The 23,393-nt window shown below is 42.2% G+C and overlaps 1 protein-coding gene and 1 long non-coding RNA gene across 2 annotated transcripts in view; one reads left to right on the top strand and one right to left on the bottom strand.

Moving 5' to 3' along the window:
• The window catches only part of LOC307047434, a 149,002-nt gene that overhangs the window by 84,742 nt on the left and 40,867 nt on the right, over positions 1-23,393 (top strand). The gene's annotated exons all lie outside the window — the stretch shown is intronic.
• LOC307047524 (E3 SUMO-protein ligase ZBED1-like) lies at positions 5,664-8,333 on the bottom strand. The gene is made up of 2 exons (XM_079694528.1): positions 6,629-8,333; positions 5,664-6,422 (listed from the first exon to the last, which is right to left on the bottom strand). Exons 1-2 carry the CDS (start codon positions 8,243-8,245, stop codon positions 5,934-5,936), a joined length of 2,106 nt encoding a protein of 701 aa, XP_079550654.1. The 5' UTR covers positions 8,246-8,333; the 3' UTR covers positions 5,664-5,933.

Genomic DNA, 23,393 nt, shown 5'->3' with positions numbered 1-23,393 from the left:
GCCCTGAGAACGGATAGCGTTCTTAATCTGATCTGAGTCGGCTGAGTTCATTTTGATGGTCAGTTCGTACTGTCAAGGGGAGAACACTGAGGCATGAACTCAATTGCACGACTCAAAACTCAGACTCAGATAGCGTTTCAAAATAAAGACTTTACTGGAATTTGCACAGTAATAAAACAAGGAAAACAAAACCACTCTTTCGAGGAAAACTATAATGCGATCTATAGCATAGGTCCGTGAAAGGTCCGTGAAAAGGTCCGTGAGGTAAGCCGATACGTGGTCTTCGTGAGACAACGAACTGACAATTAACAGGAGGGAGCTAACACAATATATACACAGGTAAAGGGGACACAGTTGGAAACAATCAGGGCGGGGAAAATAATCAAGGACGCAGGAGACAGAAAAGGGGCGGGGAGCGTGGAGGCCTGAAATGAGAGGAAGAAATAATTAAGGGTATAGACATAAAGCACAAGACAAAGGGACATGACAACTCTAACATAAAGAATAAACTTTCACAATAAGTTTCTTGGACATGACAGTTCTTCCTGCCCCGTTTACTTTGAACTGTTCTAGGAGAGCGCATTTACATAGACACGTGGTGCCTCTCTACCTATACTTCTTACTTTCTATTTCGGGTTTTTTTTTTTCACCCCTTCTCCCTCGAACTGTTTCAGGAGAGTGCATTTACATAGACACGTTGTGCCTCTCTGCTTATACTGTTTACTTTCTTTCCCTTTGGGGAGTGCAATTACGTTAAGGTTAGACACGTCGTGCCTCTTCACTGTTGTCTCTCTTCACTTGTGTCCCTGTCCCCTTTTCATAATTTCCACCCTATTCTAAGGGGAAGCATTTACGCAATGTGGTGCCTTTTCATTTCAGTTTCTTACTTTGTATTTCTTCACCCCTTTCTCTTTTGACTATTTTAGGAGAGTGCATGTACGTAGACAAGTTGTGCCTCTCTTCCTCTGTTTGTTACTTTTCTTTTCCTACCCCTGTTTCTCAGACCTATTCTAAGGGAGTTGACACGTTGTGCCTCTTCACTTTTACTTTCTAAGGGTCAAAGTTTATATGGCGAGGGATTCCTTTGAGCGACATGCGCCGGCCCGTGCCTTACCTTGGACTTCTAATAGAACTGCTCGGGTCTTGATAGATTGAGTGGGGAAGTTCAGGGGATATCAGTTGGTCCAGGTTGGACCTGTGCCATTTAAAAGAAACATGTGTTAAGTGTGGACGTGGTGATTTCAAGCGAGCACCCAAGGCCAGAATGTGCATATTTAAAAACCTACTAATGTTTGATATTTTTGCATTTATACAAGACATCTGCTATATATTTTTGGTCAATGTTTTATGAAGCATTTTTGTTTCTGTAAGACTATGAAGTTTTAAAACCTTTAGATAAATAAAAGATGTATGTAACCTTATCTGAGTATCAAAATAAAGTAACTGTATGTATTTTCCTTTACTTTTGGATAACCCCTATATTAAATGCAATACAAATAAAAACTAGAGAAAATGTATCTCAATAGGATGTTTTTACTTGCCTTAGAAAAGAAGAAACCAACATATTTAGCAAAACAAATGTGTCCTTTGCTCAGGGACTGTATTTATAGTGTAAGGGGCTGGGAGGCATGGTACTCAGAGGCATCAACATTTCTCACCGTTCTCTCCCATTTGGCAGTATTTGGAGAACCACAACAAGGTAGACAAAAGCTGACTGAGCAGTTCAGTTTGGGGGGGCACATGTAGAGAGCAGGAGACTCCCATTCTCTCAGGAAGTTCATTTCTGATCCTAGCCGGTAAATTGGCTAGCGGACCAGCTAAAGTAGACTTATGGCTCATTTCCACTACACGGCCTCGCTCGGTATGGCTAGGCCTCGTTGGGACTGGCTCACTTTATGGCGCATTTCCATTAAAGTTTAGCAACTGGGGCAGTAGTAACGCAGTGTAGGTGGAGCCGTGACGTCATCTTCAATGAGAGCCCCAGAAAAACAACACAGCCGTTAGATGTTCGCACTCAGAGCTCACAGCTCCTCATATCTCTTCAGAAACTAGACAAAAGTTAAACAAGTACAAACCACAGACTGTCTGTGTCATGGCGAATACAGTCGCTGGTTTATTTATGTCTGTATAGGCCGTTGTTGTGAGTGTGGACGGTCGGAGCATTTACAACATTAGCTTAGCCAATCTCCATTTAGAAAACACGCATTTTAAAAGGTTTTTCGCCTGCCATCTGTCTACAGACTTGTCAAAGCATTAATTCATGGTTTTTACTAACCGGTAGGGGTGTAACGGTTCACAAACCTTTCGGTTCGGTACGTACCTCGGTTTTTGGTCACGGTTCGGTTCGGTACGTTTTCGGTACAGCAGAATTTTTTTCTTTCACAAAACAAAACATATTTTTTGTTTTTTTTTCATTATTATTAAACTGTGAATAATGTATTCACTCAAATAAATACAAAATATAATAAAATAAACATTAAGGCGCAGCATTTTGATGAACTGAAATAATCTGTATTTGAACTTTAATGTACTAGTACTCCCAAAACATAAACTATTAGTTTTGGGTTTTTAATTATTATTAAACTGTGAATATTCACTCAAATAAATACAAAATATAATAAAATAAACATTAAGGTGCAGCATTTCGATGAACTGAAATAATCTGTATTTGAACTTTACTGTAGTAGTACTCACAAAACATAAACTATTAGTTTTGGGTTTTTAATTATTATTAAACTGTGAATATTCACTCAAATAAATACAAAATATAATAAAATAAACATTAAGGTGCAGCATTTCGATTAACTGAAATAATCTGTATTTGAACTGATACTGTATTAGTACCTAAGCAGCCAGTTTGACATTATGACTTGCTTGTCATTGTATTTTCATGTTTTTTTAAAGAATAATGAACTTGTCCACATTGCTTGCCGAAAGGGCAGATCTGCTGGCACTAATAATGTCTCCTGCTGTGGAGAACACCCTCTCGCTAGGGACAGAGGTAGCAAATACAGCCAGGTAGCGCTTTGCTAACATGGCAACATCAGGATATTTGGCGTTTGTAATAGCTTTGGCTCGGTCTGAACTTTATGCGAGTGGTGGAGGCTTAAATGCTCGTGGGAGTTGGGTTTGCACTTCAGTCTTTTTTCTTTTTGTACCGGTGATATTCACGTTCGGGTGATGCCTTTTCAAATGAGTGTGCAAGTTTGATGTATTGCCAGCCGCGTAACCAATTTTAGTTGAACAATGCCGACAAACAGCTTTGGTTTGATCCACCTGTCTTTGTCCGTCATCCTTGTACGTAACTGCGAAACCAAAATGTTCCCAAACCGGAGACTTCAATGATGCTGGAGGACTTTCGAGCTCAACTTTATCTGCGTTCGCCATTTCGACAGTTCCTTAAATTACTGACTAAATTTGAACGTATGCCTCTCGTCCAATGAAATGACTTGCTCGCTCTATGACGCGTTGAACCCAATGTGAGCAAATTACTCTTAATGCTGCGACGCAGCACCTGAGATTACTTCCAAAAAGTTGTTCACGTTCTGAATTTTTTACGTTTAACGTTATATTCGTTCGGTACACACGTGTACCGAACCGAAGGGCCCGTACCGAAATTATTCGGTACGTGTACCGAATAATTTTTGTACGTGTACCGTTACACCCCTAGTAACCAGTATCAGTGTGTTGTTACTTCGGCATCATTTTGAAACGTGTATTACAATTAAATCATGGTCAAATATGTTCATCTTGTTGTAGTTGTAGCTCCCTTGCCAGCGATTCTCTCTAGTTTAACATACTCAGCCCGACTTAGCCTGGTTGTTCCTGGCCCTAGAACCACGATTTTATGGGGCCAGAAAAACTGTGAATTAGGACCCGCTAGCCAGTACTAGGCCAAGTGGAAACGCAACCAAAAACGGACCCCACAAGGCTCGGCACGCTTAAAGCGAGCTCCGCGCTGCAGTGGAAACGCGCTATTCGTTTTTTCTTAAAAGGTCCCATGTCATGGCCATTTCTACTGATCATAATTCCACTGCTGAGGTCTACTAGAATAGATTTACATTGTTCCAAAATCCCATTGGTTTTCTGATACAGCATCTCTGTATACACTCTCCCCCCCCCCCCCCCCTCCCCCTCCCTCCCCCCATGAGCCCACTGTGCTCTGATGTGTGTTTATGTGTTACAATGGTGTTTGTTAGCAAACAGAAAAGGACACCAGTAATGACAAACAGATGAAAATGCTGCGTGGGGTCTGGGTGCCGTGTTGGCGGGACGTTGCGGGGCTCGCTGCTCCGCTCAAGGAGCAGACAGTGTGAGCTGGATTACTGGTGTCGTTTCCTGGTTGCTGCGTGGGGTCTGAGAGAAAGCGAGACACCGCGGAACTCAGCCTGAGCACACACACGTGAGCAAAACTCTGCGGAGTACCGCGGCTGAGAAAAGATAAGGCTGAGGGAGTGTGTTAGTGTGAGGAGCTCCACGGATTGGTCCATTTGGACCTGGGTATGTTCACGTCACTATACTCAGGAAGAAAAAAATGGAAAAAGAAAAATCTCCAACGAGGCGTTCTGGGGCAGCAGAGACAGGTCTTTTCTGTGTCAGAGTTTTACTCGCTACAGGGTGTACTTTGAGGGTTTGTGACTACATACAGTAACACACAAGGGGACGGGTAATAAGCGGAAAAGCATGACATGGGACCTTTAATTGATTTCGAGTTAGGGTAAATAAAGCCCTTTATGAGTGGAACATTGATTATCTAATTGCTGCACCACCAGTTTTGTCTTCTGTCCGGTCCTGTTACAATAGGTGAACCTTTCTTTCATTAAGCATATTCAGGCCTATATACCAACAATGACACACATGAGCACATACTACAGTTTAAAAAAGCAGAAATAAAATCTGAGCTAACAGAAAATGATCCGTTTTATTTGAATACATACAGTTAAACTCAAACACACAATTGTATGAGCATAACGGTTCAGCTACTGGATTAAAAACAGCACAAATGAACCAAAGAAAGTGAAAACCAGGCAGTAGGCGTTAGGGGTGTGCATTGACACTGCCCTCACAATTCAATTAGATTACGATTCACCAGGTAACGATTCGATTCGATTCGATTCGATTCTACGATGCATTGCGATGCATTGCGATGCATCACAATTCTACTGCACACAACAAGGGACTTTTTTCGTGAGTCATGAGGCAATACAAGCAGTCAGATAGGATAGATTTTATTGACTGCTATGTGTGTATTATCACTCTCCTGCATCTTTGACATAAATGTCATTAAATAAAATTAAATAATAATAAAAAATGGTACAGGGTATTGGATATGGCATTTTCAAACCTGAAAAAAAAGAAAACATAAATCACTGCTTTGAATAAGAAATGTTTCTCTTCTCTCTGCTTTAGAACCATTTGAAATTGAATAGAGCAATTACAACCAATATTGTCCAGCAGTTATTTTACACACAATAAAATAGACGCTCTACAACAGGTCACTTCCTGAACTCCTGTGCAAACAGTAATCAGTCACACTATTGTAACAACAACCAACCACCCAGGCACCCAGCAATAAAAATACTCAGTGCAACACACAGTAACCACTTATTACTGTGAAACTTTTTTCAAGTAGTAAAGTCAAGTGCAACTTTTTTCAACAAAACAACAGCTTAGCAGCTTTAAGACAATGACAACAATTATATACCTGAGATGAGAATCCTACCTGGCAATCACATCAGCTGCATACAACAAAATATCAAGATGAGAAATATATTGTAATGTAAACCAAAAATAAAGTGTGTAGGCTTAGGCTACTACCAAATTTGTGCAAACAACTTCTTCCGTCTGAGTTCAACATCACCATCATAAACAATCCGTTTCAGAGTGAGGAAATATATAGTTTGACCTAAGCCTACATCATAACTTCTCACTGTTCAGCATTTGGGAATTTCAAGGTTCTTGTGCAAAAACACAAGCTGATCAACATGGTCCGGTTTGAGAGCGCTTCTTTTTGCAGTGATAATATCTCCTGCAGTGGAGAATACTCTCTCTGCTGACACACTTGTCCCTGGGATGCACAAGTATCTCTTTGCCAACCTAGAGAGGAGAGGAAATGTGCCCTTATGGCGATGCCACCAGTCCAAGGGATCCTCAGAGAGAGGTGCAGCTGGAGATCTACAGTACAATTCCATTTCCTCGTCAGCACTGGCATCGGCGGTCTTACTCTGTCCTGCAGGTTCACTGATGTCATTGAAAGCAGCTCCCAGCAACCTCACAAGCAGCGATGACGAGGCTCTTCTTTTGGGGGCAGAGGGGCCTGCTAAGTCAGACACATTGTCATCCACGGACAGCAACTCTTCATTGGTTCCTGAACTTCCTGTTCTGCCAGGCGCTTCATCTTCTGTCCTACGTCTCCTCTCATACTGTGTTTGAACAAAAATAAATAAGAGCAAAAAACAGCAGTTAGCAGCACTTTCTCAGCCAATGCTGCAGCTCACATCACAACAGATAACTATTTTTCTCAGTCTTAACATTTTACTGACTATGCAGCTGCTTATTTAACATTACATTGTTATTACAATTGAATTGAAAGATATTCCATAAGTTTTACAAGTAGAAATTCAATTACCTCCAGGGATGCAGCCTCTGAAGTCACTCCTGCGTAGACATCTAATCTCTCCTCTTCTGTCAGGAAAGGTAACCCCTTAAAGCGAGGATCCAGGGCAGAGGATGTATGAAGGATCTTCTTCTCTGCCCCACTGTTGTACCTCTTAAGGAGATCTGTTTTGATGGCATTCTTCACATCCCGGATCAGTGGTTGGTCTCCAATAGTGTCTGACATGTTATGGAGGAGTTGGGCATATACTGGTGCAATGAGGCTGACTGTAGGACTGCTCTCCTCTGACATAAAAACAGTGGCATCCTTCACTGGTTTTAATGTCTTCACTGCTTCCTCCATGTTAGCCAGATCTGCTCTGCTGAGAGTGACGATGTCACTTTCATCTACATTTAGGGCAGGCGACAGCAGTGTGGCATGCACTGCAGCTTGCAGTTGCAAAAACCTCTCCATCATATCGTGAGCACTATTCCACCTTGTGGCGACATCAGTTATCAGTTTCAGTGGACTTGTCAGTTTAAGAACAACCCTCTGGTTTTCTTCAAGCAGGTGCTTTGCCTTTGTGCTGCGGTGGAAGTATGCTGAGATGCGTCGGACTCTGCCCAGAAGCCTGGAGACCGTCGGTAGCTTAAGCGCCCGCTGCGCAGCGAGGTTCAACGTATGCGCGAAGCATTTAACATGAGGGAACTTCCCAATTTCAGCAGCACTTATCATATTAGCGGCGTTGTCCGTCACCAGCACAACACTTTTATCTGTTAGCTGCCATTCCTCAACAACATCCAAGAGTAGCCTCGCCATATGAGCACCAGTGTGGCTCTCATAAACTGCTCTCGTCTGCAGCACATGTGATGCAATCTGCCAATCCTCGCTAATATAATGTGCCGTTATGGTTACATAGGACTCTGTTGCGACTGAAGTCCAGGCGTCACTTGTAATGGCTACACAACTGGCTTTACACATGGATTCCATTACCTTTGCTTTGGTTTCTTTGTATATTGCGGGAAGCGCAGAATCCGTGAAAGTAGCTCTTGTCGGTAGCTTATACCGGGGCTCAAGTGTTTTAAGCATGTGGCGAAACCCCACATTTTCTACCACAGAATAGGGTCGTAGATCTTTCGCTATGAAACATGCCACCGATCGTGTGATCCTCTTTGCTCTCTCAGAGTTGTGTGGCAACGTTGACACTAGCGACTCGTCAATTCTTGGCTGGGATGTATCAACTTTTTGTGTTGCTTTTGAAGCCAACTCAGGATGCCAGCGATCAACATGATTTGTGAAGTTAGTTGTATTGCCAACGTGCTTGATTTTAGTGTGGCAGGTTTTACACACCGCGTAAGTCTTGTCTAGTTTCCCATTTACTTCGTAGAATCCAAAATGTGCCCAGATGTCAGCTTTCCACGCTTTGGGTGCGTTTTTAATGGTCCGTCTATCGTGGTCATCTCCCTCCGCCTCAGCCATCTTGATTAATGTTGTTATGATGCCGCCGGAAGTAATTGAAACTTCGCGGGGCAATTGTTCTGTCACTAGTTTGGAGTTTAACACAGTTTTAAACTGGAGTTGTAGTTTAAAACTCCAAACTAGCGACAGAGCAATTGCCCCCACAACTTTCCACTGGAGGCCAGAAAACATAATCGATTATGGCACTTTGCCGCATCGATGCTGAATCGTGCATGCCCCGCATTGCGATGCATCGCCGAATCGATTATTGTTGACACCACTAGTAGGCGTATAGATTCACACTTAAAGTAACAGTCTACGCAGTACAGCAGCTAACACAGGAAATACAATCTGCTCAATTTATGACAAAACACAATATGCAATATTTTTGTTATTTCGTAACATTGTAATCCTGCTGGTAATCCCCATTTATCTTTTTATGTTATTACAAGGGAATACGGTTACCTTTTTTTAAATAATTGAGTAATTTATAATCCGTTAGCCCCTAAGCCTGTATGTGACAGTCAACTCCCCAAAGTTCACAATGTGACAGAAAAGAAACACAAAGAAAACTTTTCGTGAAGATTTGAATTCTCTGTTTGTCTGTCTCAAAGTTCCTTTTGTTACACACTTTCATAACCCAACATTTAAAGTGATACTTCAATCAAAGCCAGTCTACTTTGTTTTTAGCACTCAACCTCTCAGACTTGAAGGCTGACTGTTGAGTTGGGATTCATTGTTGTTCGCAGCAAAGAAGAATACCTTCACCAAACACTTCTGCAGCACAATCCACTTCTTTGCTTCCTCTCTTGATTTGAATGCAGTTGAAGGTGTGTCAAAAAAGCCTCCCTTGGATTATTTTGTGAAATGACTTGCAGAGGGTGATTGAAGTGACATTGGGGAGGTTTGGGTGTATAAATCAGTCAGAATTACATTGCAAAGATATTAAGGATGACCAAGAGAGGTATATCCAAGCAGAAAGTACAGTAACCATGACTGGTTGATTCGACAAGAAAGGCATTCTCACAAGACGTGTACATTGTTTAGTAGAGAACCGCTCTGAATTAAGTAGATAACTGGAACAGAAGGACATCTTAAGATACATCTTTTACATCAACTTCAATCTACAGCGGTTAAAGTCAAGATTAGGATGGTGGTCACAAAGTTGTACAGGTATATCGAAGCATTGAGGAACTAAAATGTATGGTGATGGAGTTATTCATAATTTTATGGGATTTATTTTAACAGAATCCAAGCAAGACAAGGTGAAGTTCATGGCCAAGACCATCGCAAGACTTAATGTGGCAAGAGCCAACATAAATTTGGATAACATCATCAAACTACAACAGTTGTGTCCTGACAAGCCCTTTTTTCAAATACAAAGAGAAAGCGAACAAAAGAAGCAGCCAAGGTTTCCTTCAAGTATCTTCCAGCAATGTGAGGTTAAATCAGGTGCTTGTCAGTCTGAAAATCAACCAGTTTTTTATTCCTGAAGCAATTTTTACTGATTGTCCTGACAAAAGTGCCCAGCTTCTGTATCGACAATTCCAGCCAACACAGCTTAAAAACATCCACCAATGGCTGACGGGTCAATAGGAAGCTGATGTTAAGGTACCATACTTAGACACCTGAGTTCATGTACAACATGAAAGATTACAGTAGTAATGAGGACACTTGTTAAAGGGCCCAAAGGGACAAGAAGAGGATTTAAAAACTCCACCCCAACTTAAGACCCTAAGAGTTTCCAAAAGACTGTCTATACTTATCAAAAGACTGTCTATATAAATTAGGTGTGTAGTGTTATTCTGTGTAGTTTATTTATGGCATCCCGTTGGATTTTACGTCATCTGAACAGGACATCGCACGCTCACTGCTTGATAGCGCGCGAATGTCCGTTTACGCCGGTTGTTAAACAACATCGTTATGGGGAAATGCAAGTCTGCATCCAAATGGTTGGAAGATAAGGAGGAGGGACAATCAATACTGTATATAGTAAATGTGAGGTAAAGTGTGTCGCCAATGTAACCGGTTAAAACTCCAAGTGGCGATGAGGTCTTAAAATGTATGGAAAGGGTCTTAAAAAGGTATTAGATTTGACTTCAGGATTCCTGTATAAACCCTGCTTAGACAAAGCTGGTTCAGCAATTCAGCCCGCAGTGTGGAGGTACACTTTTGGAAAATAATCAATAGTTCTGATACTTGATTCGGAGTTGTAGGATATAGGCCTACTTTGTTCTTTGGACGGAAGGACTGAAGATGCTTATATTTTGTGCGTTTACATCCAACGTGTTACACAGCACATAACTAGGCTGTTACATGGTTTTTATTTTGTAGCTGAAGGAAAGTGCTAAACTGATTGGACGTAAACTTTGGAGAAAGTCGGGCCCCCCCAACAGAAATAGTCAGGCTCAGTGGCGGCGCCAGATATTTATTTTGGGGTGCTGTGGGGTAGCTTGACGTTTCATAGAGGGTGCTCAAACATTTAGGGTTTCCAGTTAATGTACCGGTCGCTACAGTGGAATTTTCTACTGCAACACTCCACACGCATATACACAGTGTGACAGTTACAATGAAGGCTCGAGGCATATAGGTGTAAGCAGGGGTAAAGTGATATTTTTATAGGTGGTGTGTGCAGGGGCGTAGCTGGAAATTCTGGGCCCCATGAAATAATCTATTTGTGGGCCCCCAATCCATGCGAGTGTGCGTTAGCGCGCACTCTAAAAAAATGTTGGCCATTTATTTATTGATGAAAACGCATAATATGGTTTTTACCTATTCGGATCAGCAGTTCAGCACCTGAACTGTTGGTGGGTGAGCCTAGTAAAGGAGGTCGCATTGCGTTCATCTTCAATGAATGGACCAATGCAATAGTCTACCAAAGAACCTTGAGTCGCACTAGCTAGGCATATTTTCCCCTATTCTTGTGACAATGTTTTCTGATACTCAACATACAAAAGCTGTTACTTGTCCTGTCTCTCTGTAATCCCATCTCCAACACAAATAGTCTACTCAAGCACACTATTAGGTTGACAGACACTTACATTTTGATGTGCTCTGTAGTATACAATCGTTCCCTGCTTGGATATACCTTTTACGAAGCAGATTTTGAACTGTCGCGGGCAGAGCACTAGCTTTTTTGCTGTAGCGGCCGGGCTGCTGCCTTTCTCAGCAGAGTGCTAAAGCCCTACCTGTTACACGCGCAAGTAAATCGAGGAGGCGCGAGTGACAAGTGTTGAGCTATTGGTGGGGACAATTCAGGATTCTTGGATACTGGTGGGGTCATGACCTTGCGTCCACCCCCTAAACGACACGATGAAACCCAACCTCGAAAACCCGGTTGAAGTTAATTAACTGTAATGGACTGCAAGAAATCCACATGCACTGTCTATCAACTTTATCTTCTGTCTATTTAATTGAAAATTACACCCAATACAGGAATGAACAAACAAAAAATCTCAAAATTCTTTGACTTATTAAATTAAGATTTGAACAACACAAGGACAAAAGTATAAATTAACTGAAGATTTGAACACAATTATAAAACAATAAACTCTCAGGACATGAACACACTTACAGCAAACATGAAAAATGTAGTGCTAGAGGACTATGCATCAGATAGTAATTGTTCACAATGTGGGCTGTAGCCTGTCAGCTTACTAAAGGGAAACATCCCACAATCCTGTCATAGACTGGATTTTTATCCCTAAATCCCGAACGCCAATTGCCGGACCTTCTTGGTGGCAACATCTTTTACGAGCTCTTTGAAATCAAGTGACAGACCCAGCTTGCTTTCAATCGATAACATTGCAAGGCTGTTCAACCTCTCTTGCGACATGGTATATCTTAAATAGCTCTTGATAAGTTTCAACTTACAACATTATCTTTCACCACCAGCTACGGTAACTGGGAGCGTCAAGAAAATTCTGAGGGCAATGCAAACGTCTCCAAAAATTCTCTGGAGTTCCATCTTGTATATTGCATTCAGTAGATCAAGAGAGCTACAATCAGGGGGGAAAGTGGCAGAAAATATTTTATTGAGATGCCTTATCTCACTCTCAAACTGATCTGTGAGATCCTGTGAGTATTTCTCCCTCAGTGGATGACACACAGAAGCCATGACACTGTCACTCAACTTCCCAATTTTAAGTATGGCAGCAAATTCTTCAACAATATTTGCTGTTGTTTGGAACCGAGTGTCCAAGTCACTTATGATCTGGTCCATGGCAGTGAAAAACACAGTGTTACGGAATGTTGTTTCTGGCCTATCCTCCTGACCTGTTCCTTCAGCAGTTTCATCATGAAACCTCTTCCTCCTCCTCTCACGACAAAGTTCTTTTTTGAAATGAGGTGGAACATCCATTTCCTTAGCTACCATTGATGCCTCAGACAGAATAGCATCCCATCCATTTCAGAGAATCTGCATCTCATCTCTTAGTGAAGCAACATTACCTGCCTCCACCTCTATTGAGAATGTCCCTGACTGGAGTATCACATTTCTGTCATCAATAGATTGCAATACTTTCACCCAAATGGTGAGAAGGACAATGGCATCCAATGACATGAGGTAGTTCCTCAGACCAACAGCTTCAGATCTGGTCTCATCTGTGAGACTGAATGAGCTCAGTATGGTAGCAAGGGCTTCAATGACACCAGGTAGGTGCTTTGCTACAGGTTTCACAGCATCAATTCTCGCACTCCAGCGAGTGTCAGATAGCCTATGTACAGAGCAACCTGTTTTATTTTTGTATATAGACCAACGAGATGGACTGGCACTTACAAATATGTAGAGGCGGTTAATGTAACCAAAAAAGTTGGACACTTCAGGGCTCGATTCTGCAGCATGCACGCCTACCAGATTCAACGTGTGGGAGGCACAAGGTGAGAAAGTAGCAAGATTATTCTTTTTCAGTATTTGGGCTTGGACTCCCTTGATTTTCCCTGACATATTCGCCCCATTATCCTACCCTTGCCCCCTGCAATCACTAATGTCTATCCCTAGATCCAGAAGCACACTCTCCATCATGCCTGCTATTTAACATCCTGTTTTTCCATTGAAATCTTTGAATTCAATAAATCTTTCAGTGATCTCCCATTCGCCTGTGTCTTCATTACATACATATCTTATGAGCACAACATTTAGCTCGGTGTGGGAAATGGCAGGCGTTGCATCACAAATGATTCCATAGTATATGGCATCCTCCATTTCTGTCAGAATGGTTTTAAAACCTTTCCCCCACACAATTCAATAAACTCGTTCTGGATGTCTGGGCTCAGATAATGAGTTAGCTGGCTTCCTTTTTTGGATGTCCTGATTTTGTCTAAGTGGTCCTTCAAGAGTGGATCATATCGTGACAAAAGTTCTAGCGTACCTACAAAATGTCCATTGTGGACATCGCCCAAAGCATGCGTTTTACCTCGGAAAGCTAAATTCCTCGTTGCCAAGTGCAGAGTGACATCAAGGAGTCTCTGCAAGATAGCTTTGTTTTTCTCAATTTCAGACTGTAGCTCTCTCTGCAACTGATGATCAACGCCACATGCAGTCATAACCGAACACTGTAGGTGTTTCCATCGCAAATAACAGTCCCTGTGATTCCTACTCGTTTCATGGCTTGGGAATTTATCATACATGCGACGCCACTCGACGCCACACATCTTGTATCCCTGGTCACTACTCAAAGCACTAAGAGAGGGTATTTTTTGCTCCTTGGAGAAAAGAACACATGGTATGCAGAACAGTGCATTTGCACTTTCACTGTGAATCAACCAGTCCCTTTTCACTTTTCCCCTACCCTTATCTGCTTGGGTGTATTTCAAATAATCTGGAAATCTCTTTCCCTTTGAATCATGTGGAAATTCTTGATCTGTTTCTCGCATTGCTAATTTCTTTACAATAGTTGCCCTGTCCTTGTCACTCATCCTAGCTGGGAACAACCCTGGGTCAAGTGATAGCAGATCTTCTACGTCAGACACCACTACAGGTGGCTCAGTATCTGTGGCATCCTGTGTCGGAGCCTCACTTTGTCCCTGACATTGACTGTCCATAGCTGCTTCCTCCTCGTCTGTGCTGCTTTCATGGTCCTCGACCTCTTCTTGTAATGGTACTTCTGCCTCTTCACCTCTGCTCTCCTCGTTGGCTGCCTTGCTCGAGGGCCCTGGCTCTAGAGTATCCATAGTGTACATAATTTATAAAATGACCTATAATAGTAATAACACAGTACAGCTCGAGCTATCTCTTAATTGTTATAATAATAATAATAATTAAAACTGCGGTCGCACTTGTGCGCGCAGTGATGAGCGGGCCCTCGCGTCCTTGCGCCTGTCGGGGAGGGCGGCCGGTCGTCCCGGCGTCAAGCAGACGCGCGCGAGTCCTCGGAAATGAGCCGTTTGTCATTTCTCTAATTTCGCCTCCCAGACTCCCAGGTCTTCCGGCAGCAACCCGGAAACGGATGTCGGCGCGCGGTCTGGAAGGAAAACTAATTTCTCTGAAGGCTCGTCGAGGATCGATTATCGAGGAGGCTGTCTGGAGGAGCTATAACCGAGGGTACACTGAAGTATTCTCCGGAGACGATTTCAGCCAACAGTGATGTTTAAAAGAGGCGTGACGCATGGCTGTATGTTAATGAAGCACAGCTCTGCAAACTTTTCCCGTTGTGATTATAAGTTATTCAAGGTGATCAAATGTGCATCAGACTTTCTGCCCTGTACCGTTTGTTTGTTTACTCACTAATCACATCTCCCCTGGATGTTAGGTTATGCTTTCATTGTGAGGCGATGTTTACAGTGAGAACAGCTGCTGAGGTCAGTGCAGAAAGCAGAACAGTGTGTATAATATATATCGCTCAATAATATATGTAACAGGCCTACATTTCACACTTTATCTGTAGGCTTTAGGAGGTATCTACAAACAAACAGTAGATATTTTTCATGAAACCATATAGTGCTTCACATAATAAAATATACAAGGGCTGTAGCCTGATATTTAGTTATGCTTTAGGAGCTGTTTGTGTGTGTTGTACAATGTGTAGGTGTGGTTGTGTGTGTGTGTGTGTGTGTGTGTGTGTGTGTGTGTGTGTGTGTGTGTGTGTGTGTGTGTGTGTGTGTGTGTATCACATTGGATATGCGCTTAAGTTGCCCTAGATTGGAATTATTCCGATCATTTCCCTATGACGAATTAGCACAAATGTGCTTAAAATGCATGAAAAATGCCCATTTTTCAAAATGGCCAGCTTTCTGGGGGGCGGGGCTAATGAAAAGCAATTTGAAATATGTGTGCAATCATAATAGCAATGTGTATACAGCGTTTCGTGAATATCGGAAAAACTATATGCGAGCAGTTTGGAGCAATTTGCGACATGTAAATCGTCAAAAATGGTGTATTCGCTGTTAGCTTACGACCTCCACGAGTGATTTTTCAAAAATGTGCTCCGCAATTAAGTATCATATTGGATAGGGGCTGAACTTGTCCTGCATTGGAATTTTTCCGATCATTCCCCTAGGAGGAGTTCGCAAGAATGTGCTTAAAATGCATTAAAAACGCACATTTTTCAAAATGGACGACTTTCTGGGCGGCGGGGCTAATGGAAGGCAATTTGAAATATGTGTGCAATCATAATAGTAATGTATATATAGCATTTCGTGAATATTGGAAAAACTATATTTGAGTAATCTTGAGTAGTTTGGAGTCATTTGCGACATGTAAATCGTCAAAAATAGTGTATTCGCTGTTAGCTTACGACCTCCACGATTTACCTATCAAAAATGTTCTTCTCAATTAAGTATCATATTGGATAGGGGCTGAACTTGTCCTGGATTGGAATTTTTCCGATCATTCCCCTAGGAGGAGTTGGCAAGAATGTGCTTAAAATGCATGAAAAACGCACATTTTTCAAAATGGCCGACTTACTGGGGGGCTGGGCTAATAGAAGGCAATTCGAAATATGTGTGCAATGATAATAGTAATGTGTATACAGTGTTTTGTGAATATCGGAAAAACTATATGCGAGCAGTTTGTAGCAATTTGCGCCATGTAAATCGTCAAAAATGGTGTATTCGCTGTTAGCTTAAGACCTCCACGAGTGATTTTTCAAAAATGTGCTCTGCAATTAAGTATTATATTGGATAGGGGCTGAACTTGTCCTGCATTGGAATTTTTCCGATCATTCCCCTAGGAGGAGTTCGCAAGAATGTGCTTAAAATGCATGAAAAACGCACTTTTTTCAAAATGGCCGACTTTCTGGGGGGCGGGGCTAATAGAAGGCAATTTGAAATATGTGTGCAATCATAATAGTAATGTATATATAGCGTTTCGTGAATATTGGAAAAACCATATTTGAGTAATTTGGAGTAGTTTGGAGTCATTTGCGACATGTAAATCGTCAAAAATGGTGTATTCGCTGTTAGCTTACGACCTCCACGATTGAGCTATCAAAAATGTTCTTCTCAATTTAGCATCATATTGGATAGGGGCTAAACGTGTCCTGGACTGGAATTTTTCCGATCATTCCCCTAGGAGGAGTTTGCAAGAATGTGCTTAAAATGCATGAAAAACGCACATATTTCAAAATGGCCGACTTCCTGGGGGGCGGGGCTAATGGAATCTATTTACAAATATGTCCGCAATTCTATGAGGAATGTCTGTGCCAAAATTCGTGAAGTTCTGAGAAACTATATGTGACTACCACACAATAGGGGGCGCTAGTGAGCAGTTTTTTTGAAAAATTACGTTTTTTTTTTACATTCTCGAAAAGGTCATGGGCTCTAACGTGTGTCCCAAGTTTTGCGTCCGAAGCTCATTTTATGCCATCGCAATAAAAAAAAATGTATAGGCCACGCCCACATTCTGAATTTTTAGCGACACTTTAAATCTGAGTTTGTAGTCACCTTGAGAGTATGTCTAATTTTTTTTTAAAATAATTAGTCCATCCGCTCTTGAGTTATAAATTGGTGGTGTTTTTGGCGCCCACTATAGTGCAAAATGAAAATGCTTTGGTGTGCCTATTCCCCAAGACAGTGTGAACCTATCTACCAAAATCTGTGTTGTTTGAATACAATGTTGATGAGTTATGAGCATTTCTTTCTAAGCCCCGCCTTTTTGCGAGTACGTTTTGATTGACGGCGGCAATATTTATCGTCCTAACATGCTCATTTTCTAAGGTAATGTGTCTGACCCTCCACCAATGCTGGATATGAAGTTTGGTGTTGAAAAACTAAAAATTGAAATTTAAGTGAATATTTAACTGTTTTGAACATTATGCTAATTTAGAAGAACAAAAATGTAGACGGAGCTTAGGGTTTCAAGAGGATTATTTGTAGAACAGGTCCACCCGGATATGTGTGCACAATTTCAGGTCATTCGGAGTTACGGTGCGACTTTGTACATTTATTCCGAAATGGGATTTTGATAGGTGGCGCTATAGAGCACGTTGGAATATTTTAACCCATTGACTCCAGAATGTTGCAATTTTTACGGGTCCTGGCGTCCGTGCAAAATTATACAACTTTGTCAGCATCCTAAAGGCCTCAAAAACAGGAAAAGATGGTGACTAAAAATAATAATAATAATAATTCCACCAATAACAATAGGTTTCCTCGCACTTCGTGCTAGGACGCCGTCGGGTCCTAGCACATCCGTGCTCGGGCCCTAATAATAATTAAAACTGCGGTCGCACTTGTGCGCGCAGTGATGAGCGGGCCCTCGCGTCCGTGCGCCTGTCGGGGAGGGCGGCCGGTCGTCCCGGCGTCAAGCAGACGCGCGCGAGTCCTTTGAAATGAGCCGTTTGTCATTTCTCTAATTTCGCGTCCCAGACTCCCAGGTCCTCCGGCAGCAACCTGGAAACGGATTTCAGCGCGCGGTCTGGAAGGAAAACTAATTACTCTGAAGGCTCGTCGAGGATCGATTATCGAGGAGGCTGTCTGGAGGAGCCGTGACCGAGGATACACTGATTTACAGGAGAGAGGAGTGTCTCTGGAGGAGCTATAACCGAGGGTACACTGAAGTATTCTCCAGAGACGATTTCAGCCAACAGTGATGTTTAGAAGAGGCGTGACGCATGGCTGGATGTCAACGAAGCACAGCTCTGCAAACTGTTCCCGTTGTGATTATAAGTTATTCAAGATGATCAAATGTGCATCAGACTTTCTGCCCTTTCCAGGAGGATTATTTGTAGAACAGGTCCACCCGGATATGTGTGAAAAATGTCAGGTCATTCGGAGTTACGGTGCGACTATGTCAATTTATTCCGAAATGGGATTTTCATAGGTGGCGCTAGCGAGCAGGTTGAATAATTTGAACCCTTTGACTCCAGAATGTTGCAATTTTTACAGGTCCTGGCGTCCGTGCAAATTTATACAACTTTGTCAGCATCCTAAAGGCCTCAAAAACAGGAAAGATGGTGACTAAAAATAATAATAATAATAATAATACCACCAATAACAATAGGTTCCTCGCACTTCGTGCTAGGACGCCGTTGGGTCCTAGCGCTCCGTGCTCAGGCCCTAATAATAATAATAATAATAATAATAATAATAATAATTCCACCAATAACAATAGGTTTCCTAGCACATCGTGCTCGGGCCCTAATAATTCCACCAATAACAATAGGTTTCCTCGCACTTCGTGCTAGGACGCCGTTGGGTCCTAGCACATCGTGCTCGGGCCCTAATAATCATTTGTATAGATATTTTCCAATTGCTCAAATCTAGCTATAGCTACTGTAACAACCTCAATTTAATGTGCCAGTGGTCAATGGTATTGCAATTACTGGAAGAACTAGAGTAACTAAATGTGAATATTACCTAAAGTTGTATTCAATGCATGGGTAAGCATATTTAAAATCTGTTTGTTAACCCCAAGCCCTGCTGCTTTACCTCGCTCTCCTTCAACTGGGAGCTGGCCTGAGGGAAGGGGTACTGATCCTGAAGCCGCATATGTGCATTGGAGCAGATGTGATTAGCATGTAACATTATACAGGTTAGGTTAGCTAGCCATAGCAAAAGGGCATAGCTGCTGGATACAAATTCACTGGGCTCATCTACACTCATCTAATTTTTGATAGCAACAGGTAGCTAACGTCAGCCACAAAATGTTGGCCAAGCTGTTATGGGCTTCAAAACAAGTTCTGTGAATAAATACCTTTCTTGTGAAAATACTTGGTGACTAGCTGTCGACCTCTTTTATTATTTTCCTCTTGCTGACGTTTTTTCTTTCGTTTCTGAGCTCCTGATTCATGAGCTGTAGAGGACATTTTCCTGTCAGTCTGTTCAAGCTGCAAGCTGGTGCACTGCTGTGCCGCCTAGTTATAGTTGAAAGTGGGGGTGCAAGATTAGTAACTGGCAGGCAAGGGGTGGTTTGGAGTGGGTCAAGCATGACCACCTCCATGGCAGAATTTTTTTAATTTAATGAACACCTGTACGTGCAATTTCCTGCAATAGAGCACAGAACTGTCTCAAAATATGGGATCCTAAAGGATTCCTATAGGGTTCCAAAAACGTATAGAGATTCCTATAGCATTTTTTGACTAGGAATGTTATCCTACACTTTAAGCTGTCTGATATCCCATTACCTGTAACTCTTGGGTCTCTTTCTCACTTCCTCTGCCTCCTCCCTGAGTCTGCACAGTCACCACATCATTCTACATTAAGGAGAGCAATACACTTATGAGTAGACTGAACTGGTTTGAATACACAGTCTTTATGCTACTCTGTAAAGAAAGGGAGAGAGGGGGGAATATATTATCCAAGTATTTGTGTCTTAATTTGTTATGTTATCCTACACTTTAAGCTGACTGATATTTCCATTACCTGTAACTCTTGTGTCTCTTTCTCTCCTTCTCTGCCTCCTCCCTGAGTCTGCACTGTCACCACCACATCATTCTACACAGGAGAGTAATACACGTATGAATACACTGAACTGGGTTGAATACATGATTTGTTCTTTTTTCTGCCATGTTCTACCTCGTTTGCTGGCTACACACACACAGTGTGCAGGTTAGTTACAGTAGGAGATGGGCTTCTATCATATTATCTTCTATCATTCTATAATTCATTATTCTTCTTCTATTTTCATTTCAGGTAGTTGTACCTTAAGAGAATTGAAGGCTGGCATCTGTAAATGCAGATAGATATAAGTACAACACACACACTGGTTGATGTTACTAGCTAGCTAGCTAGCAAACATCAGCTAACCGCTAGCTAACATAAAGAGTGACCTGTAATTCAATGCAGCGAAAATGAAGAGAAGGTGATGATTATAAATGTGTTTTATTGTATTGAGTGGTAGAAGTAAAGACATGTCTAACATATTCTTTGTTTGAACAACTTACTGAAAAGGTCTGCCACCAATGACAGACTGGTCGCGGTGATTTACACTCAGCCTACCTGCATCAGGACTGTTGTGGGTGGGAGGCAGTTGATCAAACCATTGTGAGCGAAATGCGGGGGGGGGTCACAATCTTTGGAAATTAAAAAACTCGCTATTAAGTGTCTATAATCAGCACAAGTTCTTTTATTGCGGATTATTAATTCGATTGAAATTACATACTTATGTTTAGAGTGATATATTGGGGGGGGACATATCATATTTTTCATATGATCAAAAAGTGGGGGTGCAAAAGCACACGTTTGCTCCCCCAAGGTCAATTGTGGGGATGCACCTGCTCCACTTGCTCCATTGCTCAGGCACCCATACCATGCAATGAATGAAGGGAGGGGTGCTCATTCTGTCAAACAGAGTAACAAGCACCTGTTTGTTTCTTTTGTGACGTTTTTTTTTAATACAGGCAATTATACTTTTGAGTCATCTACATTAACTTATAATAAATAAATAATAAAACCATATTAATAAAAAGATAATAATATTGTTCCCCCCCCCCCAGTGCTGGGCCCTTGGAATCATCAATCATCCCAACCTCCCCCCCCCCGGCTACGCCCCTGGGTGTGTGGACCTCACATAGGGGGGAGATTTATTTTTAAATATTGAAGTTAAAAGCATCAATCTGGTGCACTTTGACAGCAAAATGAAGAGGTCTATGGATACATCTCTCAACACCCATATGAAACAGAACTGTTAACAGATTTACTTTTTCTTTATGGATATTTTACAAATCACCCTTTTAAACTTTATTCTTTTTTTACTGTCATATAGTATTTCATACCTGTTTTTCATTTATTCTTTTATTTTTTTATAACTATAATGATCATATAACGTGTGCCTCGGAAATAATTGTTTACATTAATGGTGACCAAAACGTTTGAGACCCACTGAGATAACTTAGACTAAAGTTAACTATCTAAACACTCAGAGAGTCCTTTAGTTCACTGAGCCTCTCAGTCTGACAGGAGAGGACTCTTTATATCCATTAGCGTAGCTCGCTAGCACCAGAAGCTAACAACTACGATCTCCGGTACACTTTCTCTCTCTCGCTCGCGCACACGCACACAAAATGGCTCGTTCCACACACACACAGAGCCGAGCTTTAATGAAACACAGGGACCCAGAAGTAATAGTACTGTATCATATTATTTTCGAATCAATAATCTTTCAAATTATGATCTTTTTTTCTTTTTTTAAAAATAACCATTTTCCATCTGGTCTCTCGCGCCCCACCTTTCATGCCTCTGGGGCGCACCCCCCACTTTGGGAACCACTGTGTTGAGCATTCAACCAATGTGTTAGGTTCGGCTGTAAAGAAGACCTGAGCCTTAAACCTGCATTCTTTTTATTTACCAGCAGAGATGGACTGGTTGCAAAAATGAGTCAGATTGAATAAAAGTCTATGGAAAAATATGTCAGATTATTAAAGATGCTAGGGTTGCTCAGGTACCCTTTTTTTCATCAATGTGAAAACAATATTAAGATCACTGTATACAACCCATGAGTGAAAGAGGTGTCCTGTAAAGATAACCTTCCCAAAAACGTTTGCCATATAGTTAGTTCAGGTTAATAAAATGTGTGCGCTTGCACATCACTTGGCTGTTACAGGGTTTTCAACTGACAGAGCAGTGCAACACGGATTGGACGAGGATATTATAAAGCAATAGTTGATGTGGAAACTTGTACAAATAAAAATTAAGTGATCAGGACCTTCAAATTAGAATGACTATCAACCTGTGTTTGCATCTTCCCGTTGACTATCCTTCACTCATGAAGAAGCTGTACTGCTTAGAAGGGCAAAAAGACCATGATGGTAATGCCTTCAAGTGTGGGTAGGTTAATAATTGCATGGTTAAGTGAGTGTATGTGTTTGCAGCGGGAGCCGGTGGTTTCAGGTGCATGAATCTATCAATGATAAACTACTTGTATCTGTAGGCAATAGAGACACATTTGCACACACTATCACACACAGTGTAAAACAAGTCTATTATGTTGGCAATGATAGCTTTGCTCTACGCTCTAGGCTTCTGTTCGGGGCCAGAGAGCTGTTATTAGTGCGTGGGAGATAACAGAAAAACAGACACACAAACGCAACGGCTAATGCATATTGTAATAGACTGACAGGAGATGTCAGCCTCTAAAAAATATTGGAAACCTATGGATTCTGACATTCTTTATATCCATCCATCCATCCATCTTCTCCCGCTTATCCGTGGTCGGGTCGCGGAGGTAGCAGTTCCAACAGAGAGCCCCAAACTTTCTTTTCCCTGGCCACATCAACCAGCTCTGACTGGGGGATCCCAAGGCACTCCCAGGCCAGAGAAGAGATATAATCCCTCCATCTGGTTCTAGGTCTACCCCTTGGTCTCTTCCCAGTTGGACGTGCCTGGAACACCTCCCTATGGCATCCTAACTAGGTGCCCGAACCACCTCAACTGGCTCCTTTCGACGCGAAGGAGGAGCGGTTCAACTCCGAGTCCCTCCCGGATGACCGAACTTCTCACCTTATCCCTAAGGGAGACACCAGCCACCCTGCGGAGAAAACCCATCTCGGCCGCTTGTACCCGCGATCTCGTTCTTTCGGTCATGACCCATCCTTCATGACCATAGGTGAGGGTAGGAACGAAAATGGCCCGGTAAACAGAGAGCTTTGTCTTCTGGCTCAGCTCCCTTTTCGTCACAACGGTGCGGTAAAGAGACTGCAGTACCGCTCCCGCTGCTCCGATTCTCCGACCCATCTCACGCTCCATTGTTCCCTCACTCGAGAACAAGACCCCGAGATACTTGAACTCCTTCACTTGAGGTAAGGACTCATTCCCTACTTGGAGTGGACAGTCCATCGGTTTCCTGCTGAGAACCATGGCCTCAGATTTGGAGGTGCTGATCCTCATCCCAGCCGCTTCACACTCGGTTGCGAACCGATCCAGTGAGTGCTGAAGGTCGCAGACCGATGAAGCCATCAGAACCACA

The sequence above is a fragment of the Notothenia rossii genome (genome assembly GCF_949606895.1).
Source record: "Notothenia rossii genome assembly, chromosome: 7".
Classification (NCBI taxonomy): domain Eukaryota; kingdom Metazoa; phylum Chordata; class Actinopteri; order Perciformes; family Nototheniidae; genus Notothenia; species Notothenia rossii.
Note: the sequence above shows the minus strand (reverse complement) of the source record. Positions and strands in the feature narration are given on the sequence as shown.

Excerpts from the sequence above, each read along its gene's own strand:
- LOC307047524 (XM_079694528.1), bottom strand. The coding sequence starts at position 8,245 with ATGTTTTCTGGCCTCCAGTGGAAAGTTGTGGGGGCAATTGCTCTGTCG. Across the intron at positions 6,423-6,628 it reads CAGAGGCTGCATCCCTGGAG|TATGAGAGGAGACGTAGGAC; the intron begins GTAATTGAATTT and ends GTTCAAACACAG.